The 14884-nt window shown below is 40.3% G+C and overlaps 1 protein-coding gene across 1 annotated transcript in view; it reads left to right on the forward strand.

Annotated features, from left to right (window-relative positions):
* Positions 1-11874, forward strand: part of NR4A3 (nuclear receptor subfamily 4, group A, member 3) — a 23738-nt gene extending 11864 nt beyond the window's left edge. The window contains exon 7 of the mRNA XM_009885911.1: positions 9689-11874. Within this exon, the coding sequence (XP_009884213.1) occupies positions 9689-9951 (263 nt within the window). The 3' untranslated portion in view covers positions 9952-11874. The remainder of the gene's footprint in view (positions 1-9688) is intronic.
* The last annotated feature ends 3010 nt before the right edge of the window (positions 11875-14884 follow it).

A 14884-nucleotide genomic window follows, 5' to 3' on the forward strand; every position in this document is an offset into this window, starting at 1 on the left:
GAGTAAGGGTGTCTGACAACCCTACAGCAGAAGTCAGAGCAGCAGTCATCTCTACAGAAAGCTTCATACTCATTTGGGAAAAGCATGTAGTATAAAGGTACAACCGTGTCATCAGTGTGAGGCAGGGCTGCAGCGTGCCTTCAGCTGGATCTTCCCAGGGATGCTGCAAGCTCCACTGGGATGGATATTGATTTCCTCCTGCATTTCAGGCATCCACCTGTTTGCTAGTGGTGGACTCAACAGTATCGGTTGTAGTCTTCATTTTACCCAGGATAAGACGATGCTTGGGAAACACTGAGATAAAATGCTCAATGGGAGATACAGAAAAAATAAATTGGCCAATCTGCCAGTTGTGGGCCCAAGATTTTGCCTTCAGCATTTGCTTCCTGCGTCCTGCACTTGGGTGAAGGGTTAGTGAATACGTGTTCCAGCATTAAGTCTCTACTTCTTAAGAAAAGTATTTTAAGGTTTTAATTAATTTCTGTTCATTTTTTTCTGCAGTTGGAAAGGGTTCATTAAGGTCCAGGTTCTAGTTTCTTTGATAAAACTCTTTGGTCCGGAGTAACTCATTGGGGTTGCTTTGTTCTGTATGAAAAATTTTCAAAGTGAGTGATATGTTGAAGTGAGGAAGATCATTCCCAATTTATTTTTCACTCCTATACGTAAACATCCACAGACATGTGTTCATGCATACTTACACAGATGTATTATAAATACATATATAGGTATATGTGTGTGTGTATACATACACAATGTACATATGTATGTGTATGCATGTATATATCTAAAAATCAAGGACAGGTGCTGTCTCTCTCTGTATATATTTATATACAAGCATATATGTTCACATGTATATAGCACCTATCATTGATTTAGGTTATTTACTATATATTAGATATGTCTTTTTTAGATAGACACAGATAGATGGAGCTTGTTCTCCATTGTCTTCCTGATAAGGACGAGGGGAAGACTGACTGAGAGAATGCAGGTAGATGAATAGGATCCTCTGCAAACTCTCTATGTGAATGTAGAAAAAGCTGTTCTATAGGAAGAAAAGTTTTTCTTCTTTCAAACCCGTGCCCTGTTTTAATGTGATAATTCTTTGTTCAGTTAGGCAGTGTTTGGTTGCCCTTACATAAAGAGTTGAAGTTGTCCATGGCTGACTCAGGTCATCCTAAGATATTTCATAGAAATGTCTTTTCATTAATAACACCCTACATTTCTTCCTTTCTTTGATAACAACCGTTTCAGGAGTTGGCTACATTGTGCTGGTCTTCCCAAAATTTCTAAACAAGTGGAAGGAACTGTTGCCTTTAAAGGAGAGCATTTCTGTCCATAAAAGCTTTAAGGTTTTCTATATTTGTCAAGCTTTTCTTGATTTTTTCTGACCTGTATGAGATGGTGCATAAAATGAATGTAGTTTTCTGCTTATTCTTTTATTTCATGAGGCCAGTGTATCTCTGCTGGTTCACTCTTAAGGACAGAGTATACTTTCATGTGATCTAAATTAGACTGAAGCCCCTGTGCCTAGTGATTTATATTCACAGGTTTCAGATCTCCAAGGGCAGCTAGCTAACTTGGGGATTCAGCCAGAAATTTGGTCACCTGAAAAAGGATGGTATTGTATAATGATGAACGATATTAAAAAAAAAAATGTGAAGAGGAAATCAGGTAATTATGGCTAAGAGAGCACTGAAGCACAAAACACTGGTTGGGGGGGTTCTTTTGAGACTTTCTCAGTGACAGTATATTGAAATTTTCTATTCAGGAAAGCCTTGAGATTTGCCTCTGGTATTACATACCCTGAGAAATGGCTTCTTGTCTTTTCCCTACAGTTTCAGTATGACAAGCCACGTGCTGATTTTCAGCTGGTCCCACCAAAAGAGAAAAAGTAATAAAGATAAAAAATTATGGAAATCTGAAATCTGTTGAACATTTTTAAGCATCGTTTTGAGGCTTGGCTTAGATTTAGGTGGGTGTTTCAGGTGCCATTCTTTATCTCTGGAGAAGGTACTCTTCTCTTCTGTAATGGACTACTGGAGGCAATGGGTAGTTAGTAAAGCCTGGTTTAAGTCCTTCTTGTGAGTCAGAGCAAGGGAGAGTGACCTTTTCCTGGAACATAGGATATCCGACTATTGAGTATCACTGTCTTTTGTGTGGAGGCCATTTGACATTTTTCACGAGCTGCAGAATGGCTGTTGTGTATGGTGATGTGGGGACAAGCTGGTGCTCAGAGGGAGACCCAAGGCCCAGTCTTTGGTCTGATTCCATCAGGAAGGGAATCTGACCATGAATCTCCCACGTCCCAGATGTTTATCCATGTCATTGGGCTGCAAGATAGGAAAGAGCAGGAAAGCTCTGTTTTGTGAATCTAGTTGTTTGCTTTTATTAGCAACACTGCAAAACTGGAATGCTGTCTTGAGCAAAATTTTTCTTCATTATTCTACAAATTGCTCCAGTTCTTATTTTGCATTAGTCAATTTTTCATGACTTGGTGGTTCAACCAAACAAAGAAAAAGACAACAACCCAGTGTTGTATAATAGTCATAGTTTATTTTAATATTGTACAGCATCTTAGGTAGCACCAAATTCAAGAGTTGTCTCTCCAGGTAAAGAAAAACACTGCTGGGAATAATGACCTGTTTGTTCTTGATTTCGTGAGTGCTCTCCATAGCCCAAACAAAGACGTGCTCTTAGAAAACAAGCCCTCTTGTATATTAGTCATTGGCAGTATTGCTGAAGGAGAAAAATAAGAGAAGTTGCTACTCTCTTTCACATGTTCTCTCTCTGTTCTGCAAGAGTGACAGGGAGAACTACCATCTCTCTCTTGGTGAAGGAAGAAGGAATAAATGTAAGAATTCGTGGAGGCTAAAAGACATTTGGCTGTTCCCAGTGTCGCAAGATACTGAGGGCTGTTCTTTCACTTTGGGGTGTCAAATTGGCTCCTGAGTAACAGCCCCAGTAGTTCCAGTGCCCTTTAACTAACCCTGCTGACTTGTTTGGAGCTGCAAAGCTCCATGTCCTATCTCAACCACAGCTGCAGGTCACAGCATAGGATGCATGGTTATAAGCATATACATAAACTAAGCTGTTTAGTAATTTTGAAGAGAACGACAGGAGACCTAGTGAGTATCACAATACTTGCTAATTCACTGCATGCTTTGAGTAAAACTAAAGGTATGCACAACATAAAATAAACAGAAAAAGATTTTGTAGTATTTTGCATTGTATAAACCATTAGAGAGTCCATATATTGGTGCTATTTCTGTTTATTTTGTTTCCTGGGAAATTGCAGTACGTTGCCTAGAATGAAAAGCATCCTTTCAGATTGCTGCTGAATTTTCAAGTCCTTTCAGATAGGATATCAGCTTGAAAGAGCACCCAGAATAAAAGAGGGGACATCTTGTTTATTGTGGGTAGCTTGCAAACAGTTAACTTAAAACTCTGAAATGCCAAAGCACATCTTTTTTTCTTTAAGGTACTCCTTTAGGATCTTCCTCTCTCTGTCTCTCTTCTCTTTTTTTACTTCCTTCAGTTGGTTAAGAAGGGCTGGACACAACTTCCTCCAGAGCTCATCAGCGGCGCTCTGAGCATCAGCCAGAAGAAAGTAGTTAGGAAACAACACACGACACTCACCCCACATCCCCCTGAAAGCAAGAAATTAGTTCTGTCCTGTTCTTTTGCTTTGGATCACTTATTCAGTTGGGATGTAGGATCTAATGAGCTAAAGAAGAGTGCCCACATGGAAAGAAAATGCTGGTCATCTGGGGACAGGTTCTGTCCTTAGTTCCACATGGACGATTTCTATCAGTTTCGTGTGTTGCATGGATCTCAAGTGCTCCTGCACAACCATTCCATACTGGCCTAGGCAGCGTTGATGATGAAGCTTTGCAGAGTAGACCAGATGTTAGCTCAGCCTATTTGTGAAAATGCTACCTTAACTTCCCAAATGTCCATTTATAATGCTCTGCTTTACAGTTTTTGTGTCATATATAAAGATTGAGACTCCAATGCAGATCATCTCAAGGGCATGCTCTAATTTAGCCTCAAATTTCTGCCTGCTCCAAAACTGCTAGTGTTTTCTCTCTCTGTCTCTCTTGTTGATTCTCTTTTCCTCTCTGCCTCTGCCTTTCTCTATCCACATCAAAATATTATTGTTTTGCCCACTTGACACTCTCAGTGGGATGCTGCCGAGTACAGAGCATTCTAGCCCTCATTCAGCCAAGCTCTTTTGGCATATGTTTTATTTTAAGTGTGTTATAGACCAGCCCAGAGCTGCTGTATATATTTGGCTTATTCACACGCTTAATGCTTTGTTAGACTGGCACCAGAACATTGAAGAATCTTGTGAGGTTTCAATTAATTATGAGTTTGTGTTTGTCTTCCTGTGTTGGGCTTTCTGTTGCAGTTTACAAACACAATTTTTAGCACCATCAGTCATACCAAGACCTAGTAAGAAGTCCAGTCTGGCTGAAAAGGGTTTGGCTGCTGCAGTTCCCTTCTAAGCATGAATTTGTCCAAACTTCCCTACGGAAGGGAGGATCACCTACTCTTCAGCAGCAGATACCCTTCAGTCCTGTTGCCAGGATCCTCTGGAGTGGGTGCTTCGTGTGCTGGGTCTACATACGAGCAGGTGGCAGACTGGAGGAGTGTAGGAGAGCCAGTTATAAAAAAAAATAAATATATATCCTCCAGATTGCATTGTCTGCCTTCCCCCCGCTACTTTGCTGAGGGAAACACTGTCAGCATCAAAGTGAAGTACTCACTCCTCCTTCTCCCCTCCCACCCTTTTGCTGAGGCAAGAACTCCTTCCACCTACAGCAGCCAGCAGTCTCTGTGTTACGTTGTGGTTTTTCTAAAGGAGGGAGCAAACGATGATGTCCTGTGTAGTCATTCAGCTCATCTGACTTAGGGTAGCTAGCTTATGGAGAATACAGGGCACCTCCAGAAGATGATTCCTCCACTTAAAATCGTAATCATGTTCTACAAATGCCCATCCTTCCACTGATGTTAGGAGGAGCTCGAGAAATCCGCGCTCCTAGCTTGGGCACCCTTCTGAAGTGCCTGAGAGTTAGGTAGGATGAATATGGGCTGGACTGCAACGGGAGAGGACACTCTTGGTTCTGCCAAGTTGCAACCTTGCTGTATAACAGAGTGTCCGGGAGACAAGCAGTAAGCTGTAGGCAACTGAGCCTCACGTTTATTTCAGTTATAGAAGGGGAAGAGGATTGTGAAGGGGGAAGAGAAAATCAGATAACTATATTGAAACCGAGACAATCAAGAGGCCTATTTTAAGCTTGCAGCGTGAATCTGTTGCATTTCTGATTGGACTGACTCGAATTCAGGCTAAAACTGACGCAGCCTGACACAGAGCACAGAGCTCAAGGGTCTTTAAGATACTCAAGGCCTTTGAAATACTTGTCCTCTTTGAGAGATGTATCTCAGGAAGGCAGCACGCAGTCTGCCTAGTCCTGATATCACCTACCCTATGTCTGAGATTAGGGAAAGAAGGACTAGCACAGCTGGTGACGGGTTTTCCTGCTCTTTTACTTTCTTCCTATCAAGTCTTTGCTGATCAGCGTAATTATAGCACAGACTCACATTGAGATTGCTGGGGAAAGGAGAAAGGTGTAAAAAACTTGCTGCATTTGGTTTGCCAGGATGAGCTGCTAAGTTTGCAGAGTTTTAGAAGCAAGACTTACGATGAATCATTTTGACAGGCTTATGGAGAGCATCTTTGCCATAAATCACCATTTTTCTTGCAAAAATCAATGATATCCTAAAACACATGGCTGAGAAATCCTATATTCACTTTACCCAGTGCCTTTTTAATTGTCATTATAAGAAAGTCTGAATACAATAATATTTACACACCTCCTCAATCAGTTAGGGAAAATCTATTGGTTTTGACTAGCTGTCCTTCTTGGGTTAAATCTTGGCCTTATCATTCCCGTGTGGATAAGAACATCCTGTGGAAGATGGTGAACGATTAGAAGCCATCGGCTTCAGCGCCAGCATGCGTGGTTCCCACAGGTGCCTCACGCTGCTCCTTTTAGGTTGAGTGAGAAAACTGTGGGTCTTTCTTTGCCTAAATGAGACTGGTCATGTGGAAAAGGCAAGAAAATGTGTTTCCTGCTATTTGAACCCTAATTATTTGTCCTGGTTTGAGGTAAAACAGAACCAATTTTCTGTTCAGTAATTTCACTTTGCAGCTAAGCCTCTTCTGTCTAACTGAACTCGCTGAAATTAATGGCGTGTTTTTAAGACAGTAGTCCGCTTCCAAAGTGGTAAGACCTGTGTTTATAGTTGATGCCAAGGAATGGTATGCCGAGAGGCTCTTGCTTATACTTAGTGCTATAACACCCAAGGCCACCTAACTTTGTTGTGTGCCCCATTGGAGGGTCAGAAGCAGAAAAGCGTAGAGAGGTCCCACCTGCGGGGAGGAGTGGACAGGACAGGTGACCCAAAATTGACCAACACAGTATACCATCCCATCTGCCTCATGCTCAGTATAAAAGCTGAGGGATCAAAGGATCAGCCTTCTTTTCTTCAATGGCTGACGTCCAAGGAGGACTCTGTCTGTTCGTCTGCCTCTGATCCTGGTCCCTGCATTCCTGAATCCAGATTCGGCATCCAGTTCCCATCTGTTGCTGAGTCCAGCCTGGGACTTTCCCAGTGCCTGCTGGCGATGTGATTGTCATCCTGGGAGCTTGATATGTTTTTTTATATACTGTATATATTCCATGATTTCCGTTTTATTATGTTATTAATATTTTCATTAAAGTAGTTTAGTTTCTTTTCTAAACTCATAAGTCTCTTCCTCTCTCTTCCTCCTTTCCCTGAAGGGAGATGCTCTCCCTTCTCTGAAGGGAGAGGTCAGAGAGCATCTGTCATTCGTTTCAGTGGCCAGTCAGGGCCAAACCACGACACTATTATATTTAAATCTTTGAGTAAATTAGACCCAAGACTCCTCAGGTCTACCTAAGAGATGAGTTGTTTCTTACACTGGTACGTTCCCCAGAAACTAGTTGGATGCTAACACCAGAGACTGCAATGGCAATACTAATGCATGCAGTGCCCTTTACTAGCAGAAGGGCTTCCAAATAGATGGCTTTGACTTTCTATGGGTCCACAAGGGATGCCTTTGGGATTGGAGACTGAAAACCCGTTCTTCCAGTGAGGCAGTTCCAGTCATGAGGAATTACCTTTGTAAAGATTTGCAAGTAGCAAAGGCCACTGTATGGCAATTCATGCAGGAGAGAACAGCCTGGTTTATCGGAGACTGCTTTAACATTGTAGTACCAGAGAGTGGCTTAAGGACGAAATATCTCTTAATTTTGAATTTCCATGATTTTGTTATTTAATGTAAGGCTACTAGTATTATAATCTTTGCACATACTGTGTTTTGCATCTGTATGTTTCATGGCTAGCCACCAAAAACACGATACGTTCATGAAACCTTCTGAACTTGTCAGTGTGAGACAAAGACTGTTTAGTTCTGGCTGGAAATGTTAACAACGTTGCTGTGTGCTCCCCAGAGCCAGAGATAATTTTCCATACTCTGCAGCAAGGTACACACCTACTGAGGCACTGGTTTAAAAATTTGCTCTGCTAATTTGTAGCCAGGTTTTAGATCCATTCTAATATTTCAGCTCCCTAGATCTATACAGATATCTTCACTTACACAGCCAGGAAACGACCTCATAACAGATTAAAAGATGAGAACTCTTCAAAGACTGCAAGATTAATTTAATGTCCTGCAGATTCTCTCAGTAGGCTGGTAGTAAAAAACCTCACCCTACAGCTTTTCAAATCTGTATAAAATATTTATCTGCCAAGATTTTTAATGGCAGAATCTGCCTAAGTATTTACTCTCAGTGACCTGTATAGTTAAGGCTTACATAATTACGTTATACACCATTTACTGGAAAGGCTTTAAATATTCATTGACTCCTCGTGTTTTAATGTAAACAAAGCACTTACTTAGAATACCTAGGGTTTTTAATTCCTGCAAGGTGAAAAAGATGTCTGAAGCAGATGTTACTGCTTGGATGAGTGTTGCTCTGAAGCAATAGGGCAGATTGATGGTACTTAAATGACAGAGCACAGTAGCTTCTGGCCAGAGATGTACACGTCTGCACATCTCTCATTCTGATCCCAAACTAGTGTTCCTCAGGAGCTAGCTCTGCCTGAGTAAATAAAGTTGAAAAAAAGTGTAAAATGGGTGAACATCAGTGGAAAATCAGACCTCGACATTTCTGACTGCCTTCATTGAATCCCATCTGTTTTATTGGTTTGTCAGGAACATGTAGCCAAAACAGGCGGTAAAGGGAGGCAGCGGGGAGTTTACATCCACATGCCTGGGCAAGGCACCACTGCGCCTTGCGCAGACATCACGCCTGCTTCTGGAAGTAAAGAAAACTGTCCTCTTCTCACAGTTCAGTAGGGGAGGGACAGGGAAAGTATCTATTGCCTGCTCGTCCTGGAGTAGAGGAACAAGACTCGGGTGTAGTGGGCACAATATGGCACGTGACTGCCAGGGGTGGGGGAGAGGGCCAGGGAAGGCAGACAACTTCAAATGTATCAGAAATGAGAACTGCCAGAATTACTCCTCATCCATTGCTGTCACTGTTTTTATACGTCTAGTTGGTTAAAATTAGTTTAACCAGCATTTTCTTAGGTTGTCCTATCCGGTATTATTCTATTTCATGTGTAAATGATTACGACTTTGCGGTTAAGCAAGTTCTTACTTACCTGTGAATTTCAAAGTTGAAGGCAAATCGAAACATCACAGGATTATTTGTTCTGAAATATTATATGAATTTATCCACTAAATCTTGATAGCACACAGCACATGTACCAGTAAAGAGCCTGCTTTTAATGAATCACAAATCTGATTCGTTCTACTTATGCTTAAAGAACTGTGGATATGTTTAACGTGGTTGTAGCATTTTAAAAGGCTATTTGAAGGGGGACAAACCCCAGCTCCCCTTCCTTTTAGGAATGCTGAGGTTTTGGCAATGGATAACACAGCTGCCTTCTTGCTTTAGGCATTGCTTACTCAAAGCAAAATAGTTAACTTCCAGGCTTCTTTTATCTTAGACCTTTTAAAGATGAATAAACTAAAAAGCAGCAGCTGATCAAAATAACAAAGGGTGGTAAGGTGCCTTTAGTTCCTTATAAGAGTGTCTGCAAATTCCTGGTGGAATTCTGGGCCTGGCGCTGATGGAGCTGGCTAAGGATATCGATCGCCACTTGAATTCACTGAATAAATAATGGTTGCCATAGTTATTGAGCATTCACAACTGGTGGGGAAGCACGGAAATCTCCAAAACACCTCCTGTGATAGTTTTGCTGGAAAATCACCCAATTAATTCTGTCTCATATCACGAAAATTATGCACGATACAGAGGATGCTTGGGCTCCTTGTGCTAGAATTTCAATCATAGTTGACTGTCTCTGCCACCTATTTTAGCAGTGAAAGAGAAAAGGGCGCTTGCTGTTTCTTATTCTGAGTGGCAGAAAGGTTAACTGACATGGTATAACCCCAACTGTTCTGAGAAATCTTATATTTTCAAAGCATTTTTTTGCGTTGAGTACCAGAGAATGGATTTGGGTTACACCAAAGCAAACTAATTCTCTCAAATTGTGGTAGGGATGCTGATGTGCTTTTTCCCTCGCTTTGCAGAACGACATGGATTAAAAGAACCAAAGAAAGTGGAAGAGCTATGCAACAAGATCACAAGCAGTTTGAAAGATCACTTAACTTTCAGTTGCCAAAATAAAGGACAACCGCTTGAGTCTGCAGAGCCGAAGGTACTGGGTGTTCTGGCTGACTTGCGTTCTCTCTGCACACTGGGACTGCAGCGCATCTTTTACCTGAAACTGGAAGATTTGGTGCCAGCCCCTTCCATTATCGACAGGCTGTTTCTGGACACCTTACCCTTCTGAGTCAAACCACCCTCCAGAAAGGCAAATGCCCACCAGAGCAGGCAAACGGATCGGGACTTACAGCTAACATTTCTGCTCTCACTTAACAGAAAAGCAGCTCCAAGTCTAAAATGAGGTCTTTTCTGGCGCTTTGTCCTTACAACCTGAGGCCTGAAACTTACTGGCTTACTGGTTTGGGGTTGTGTTCTTTGTTTTCTTTTGTGTGATTTGGGTTTTTTTAAATGGCTAATATGGCACTTTTGGACAATGCTATCCCAGCAGCAGTAAAAGGTTAACATGACTGTTTCAAATCTGTTGTTTAACACCTCATGGCATATGAGGAGTAAAATTGTAGAAGCTGTGTTTGAAAACAAGAACAGCAAATAGTTGTTTGCCAGGGTAGTATGTGTTTTGTGAGGATACCTTTAGCATACTTCCTGCATCAAGGGCACATACATCAGCACAATCTAAACAAAAATTCACTTTTTTAGCAAAGTACATTCAATTGAACATTTCATACCAATCAAATATAGCAAAATGACAATGGCTGTTAGCTCCCATGTTCAAGTGCAATTTTTTAAAGTGCTGTCTTACTAAGTCTCGTTTATTAACTAATTTATTTTACTATGAAAACAAACAGAAGAAATCAAGTGAGAAAATTACATGCACTAACTTACCTGACAGAGTTTTCCAAACTTGATTCCATGTAGCGCGACTTATTGACAAATGTATGTGGAAGACACGGGAGCAATTGTGGCTCAGTTGTTCCTCAGCTAAGGAAATCCGAGTAAGTAGTGACTGGAGCATACAGGGTCAGCATCAGGGATAGTTCAGTTCTAGACTTCTAACGTAAGCGACTAGTTAGTAAACGGACAGAAGATGGTTTTCAAGAACAAGCAAGTCTTGTAAAATAGTATGAATGTAAGTGCTAGGAAGGATATAGTGGGCTGCGTTTAAACATTCCGTGTTCGTACTCCTTTTTGTATGTTTATACTGTTGATGCCATATTAATATGAAATAATTTGTTGCATAGTGTCCTTATTTGTATAAATGTTTGTATGCATGGTATATTGTAATGGCTTTGCCTGTATTTATTGCAATGACTGCCAGCTCATGGGAGCCCTGTTACACATGATAACTAAATGGGGTGTTCACACTGACTCAGATACACCAGTTGGAAAACTATATACATATATATAATGTGTATATATATATGTATATACCTATATTTGTGTGCGTGTGTGTGTGCGCGTGTCTTTTTATTAACCATTTGTATATAAAATACCTGTCAAATCACAAGCAGAGTTATTTTACAGTTTATTTGCAGTGACTTCTAAGGCAGTACTGTTTAGCACTTTGATATTAAAATCTTGCTCATGTTTTGCTAAATTCAAATAATATTTAAAAAGTTTAGTTCTAAGAAACTTTATATGCACTGTATTAAGTCAAAATTTTGTTGGTCATTTTGCTAAGGAAATTTTTGAATGTCAACCTGATGTCACTGTATCTTTTGTTAGCTTTAAACATTCTAGCTTTTGTCTTTTTTTAAACTATGCTGTTTATATGGAAATTAAATTATACAATCAAACAGATGCCAAATGAATTGCCTAATTGCTGCAAAGGATAACCCAGATATCGAGTCACTGTATGGTTTTCAAATAGTAATCTGGTATTTTATCACTTACTATGTTTGGATGTGCTTTTATGAAAAAATTATTCTTATATCAAGATTTATAGTAGTGTCAATAGGGAAACAGACTTCTAATCACTATAGTTAATATTTCCGGTTTACCTGCAGATAATATTTGGAAAAGTATTGCTTTTTGTATTGACTTTTAAGCTTATGTGCAAACATAATAGCATAATTAAATATCAGAGAAGCTAATGTTTCTTGTAGGTTGCTGTAACAAGCCTGACCAGCAAGACAAATATATTTTGACTGAATTTGCTTTTGTATATACTGAATATATATATATATACGTATATATATATACACTCACACACATGTGCGCATACAAAAACATACAGACACAAAATCCAAAAGTATGTTTATTTTCGTCTCCTTGTGTAAGACACAAGGTCCCTCGAGAAATTACTTTTATCTAGGGACAAATCCTGCCAGGTGCTGAGCACCAGCCAGATGAGGGCTTGCAGGTGCTTCTTGCGAGTGGGCCCTTACGAAGAATTTTCAGGCGAATCAGCATAGTACAGTAAAACTGCTTTTTTGTTGAGCAAGGTTTATTTATTAAGTGGAATGTGAGTGGGAGGTAGCAGGTCCAGAGCCCCGTGTGAGATTTCACATAGCCAGTGTCCTCCAGTCTTCCATAGATAGTCTTAACTGTGATACTCTCCCAAATCCCGTCATCTGTGGAATTGTCCTTCATGTCAACTGCAGTACACAGATTCATCCTACAGTACAACCAGTGACAGGTCACAGTGGTAAAAGAAAGACTTAACGCAGAATAAATCTACTACTTTTCTTAGAGCTCTCTCAGTGTGAACATGCCTTTGTCTAGGCAGAATTCAGGAATATATCAGGTGTTAAGGGAGAGTGCCTTGCTTTTATTTCAGACAACAGTGTTTCAAGAGTTTCTTCACTCCGCTAACCGCAGTAGGTTTTTCCTTTTTCTTTTTTCTTTCTTTTTTTTTTTTTTGTGGTGTTAACCTGTGGGTTGAAAGAAATGCTCTTGTACATATACAATGTAAATTAAAATTATTAAATTGAATAACATTTTTTTCAGAGGCCCCATGTGTGTTGAATAAGTATGCTTAATTCTGTTAAAATCTGATGTGAATTTTTTATCCTTTATAAAACATTAAAAAAAATTGTCTACTTGAGTCTTAAAAGTGGAAAAATTGGTGAAGCATGCTTAAGAACACTGGCAATTTAATGGCTAGTCTTTTGATTAAAATAGCTTTTATATAAGTACAATAAGACCTGCAGTATCTGGTTACACAATCTCAATTAGGTATTGAGAGTTGGACCATGGTCGTCCCAGAGGCTGAACTACATACAGACCAGAGCAGAGAGACTACCTGCCCCTCACTCTGCTTCTCCTCCATGCCAGGAAGGGATTGTAATTAACTCACAAATGATGATGGCCACAAGGGAGGGAGGGGATGGCTCTAGGGCTTGCAGTCCCATATTGCACCTATGTTTGGCTAGAAAGAGGACAGAGCTCTGATCCCCTCTTCTGCCCCTTTGTGTCAGTAAATCCTGGTAAGACACTGCCCCAGAAGGCACCTGCAGCATTTTCTTTAAATGTGTATCCAGATCCTTTCCTTACTTTGCTTTGTAGGAGGGATCTCTTATCCCCTGCCAGAGAAAACTGTTTGGCTACAACTGCGTTTTCTACAAATGCAGTTTTGAGAGGCATCTGCCGCTATTCCGGATATTGCCATAAGTACCGATGGCTCCGGCACACCTCCGCGAGAGCTGTTCTTCTGCAGGAACTGCTCGGCTGGAGGTTACATCAAATGGTATGCTGTGGCAGGCTGCAGGATTGGCAGCTCCTTCTTTTGAAATATGACAAAACAAAAGGTTGCTCCAGCTCTTCCAAATTATTTGTTGCTTTTTTCCTATGCCTTATTTTAAAAATTAAACTAAAAATCTTAAAATCCTTAACAAGAACGGCAATGTGTTTTGTAGGATAGTCCCCTGTTAGGCAAAACATGCAGACCTTGTGACCAACCCGCCCCAGCGTCTGAATTTTCACCCTACAAGAAAAAGCTTATCCTCACTAAACTCACAAGTATCTCAGCTACTTCAGGGGCCGTAAGTTGTGTCCTTAGACACGGGAACAGAACTGTGTCCTGATCTAGATCACCTGCACTTGTGTCCTTATGTGTGCCTTATGCACTTCTAAACCACATCAGTGGCAGAGTCCTTCCAAAGGATGTGATGCCCAATGATTGACTCTGGCATGGGGGAAGGTTGGGCTGAGTCAGGAATATGATAGCGTGTTCCTCTAGTAGAGACCATCCTTGGACAGGTGGCAGGCAGCATCGCACCCCAAAATGTGCAACTTTAACTGGAGGTGAGTCAAATCTCTTTGCATAGCTTTCCTACCTTCACTTTTCACATGCAGGTTCATTTGTCCGATATACAAAGCTAAAATTTCGGTTATGTTGCAGAGAGGACGTTTAATTGTATAAAATTAAGCATGGCTCTGACAAAAATTGGCAACTCCCTCTACGGACGCTATGAAACATGCCTTTTGATTAATTATTTGTATTATAGCAACACCTAGAGGCCACAACAGAGATCAGGACCCCATTTTGCTAGCTGTCCTAATTAGCACCTCCAGTACCCAGTCTAAATAGACAAAAGAAAGAGGAGCAACACTAGAAAAAAAGAGTAGAGTGCCATGCCCAAGGTCACATAACATTTCAGTCAGAGTTAGGAATAAAAACTTTTGTTTACTGAGCTAGTGTCCAGTGAATGCTCTTATTTTGTTCTCTTTTTCTTTCCCTGGGCAATTTATGCTGCCACTGTATCAAATTCTACGCAAACACGATAAAAGCATTGACAAATTTAAAAGAACTCATGTATTCAAACTGGTATTGTTTACCCTGTATATGTAAGTCATCCATGACACTATTCAAAATCCTGGTCAATCACATGTTTGGAACTAAGTTGTGATACAAACTAGACATTATCTAGGAAAGAGGTATTTAACTGTTCTTTATTAAATTAATGAAACTGACCACTAGGAATATTTCAAGATATGGATTAAACAATAATTATTAATGGATAAAAAAGATTAACTTTTTAAAATGCCAAACTATTGATGCAGCAATTGAATAAATGGGGAGTCGATTAATCAAATTCTTAGCAGCAGATGACATATTTGAGAACTGTATTCCAGACCAACATTTGTGAGAATTACCAACACAGTGATTCGTCAACTAAAAGAAAAAGAAACTTGTTTACCAAATGGAAACACTTCTGGCA

Source organism: Charadrius vociferus, unplaced genomic scaffold (genome assembly GCF_000708025.1).
Source record: "Charadrius vociferus isolate BGI_N301 unplaced genomic scaffold, ASM70802v2 scaffold195, whole genome shotgun sequence".
Taxonomy (NCBI): Eukaryota; Metazoa; Chordata; class Aves; order Charadriiformes; family Charadriidae; genus Charadrius; species Charadrius vociferus.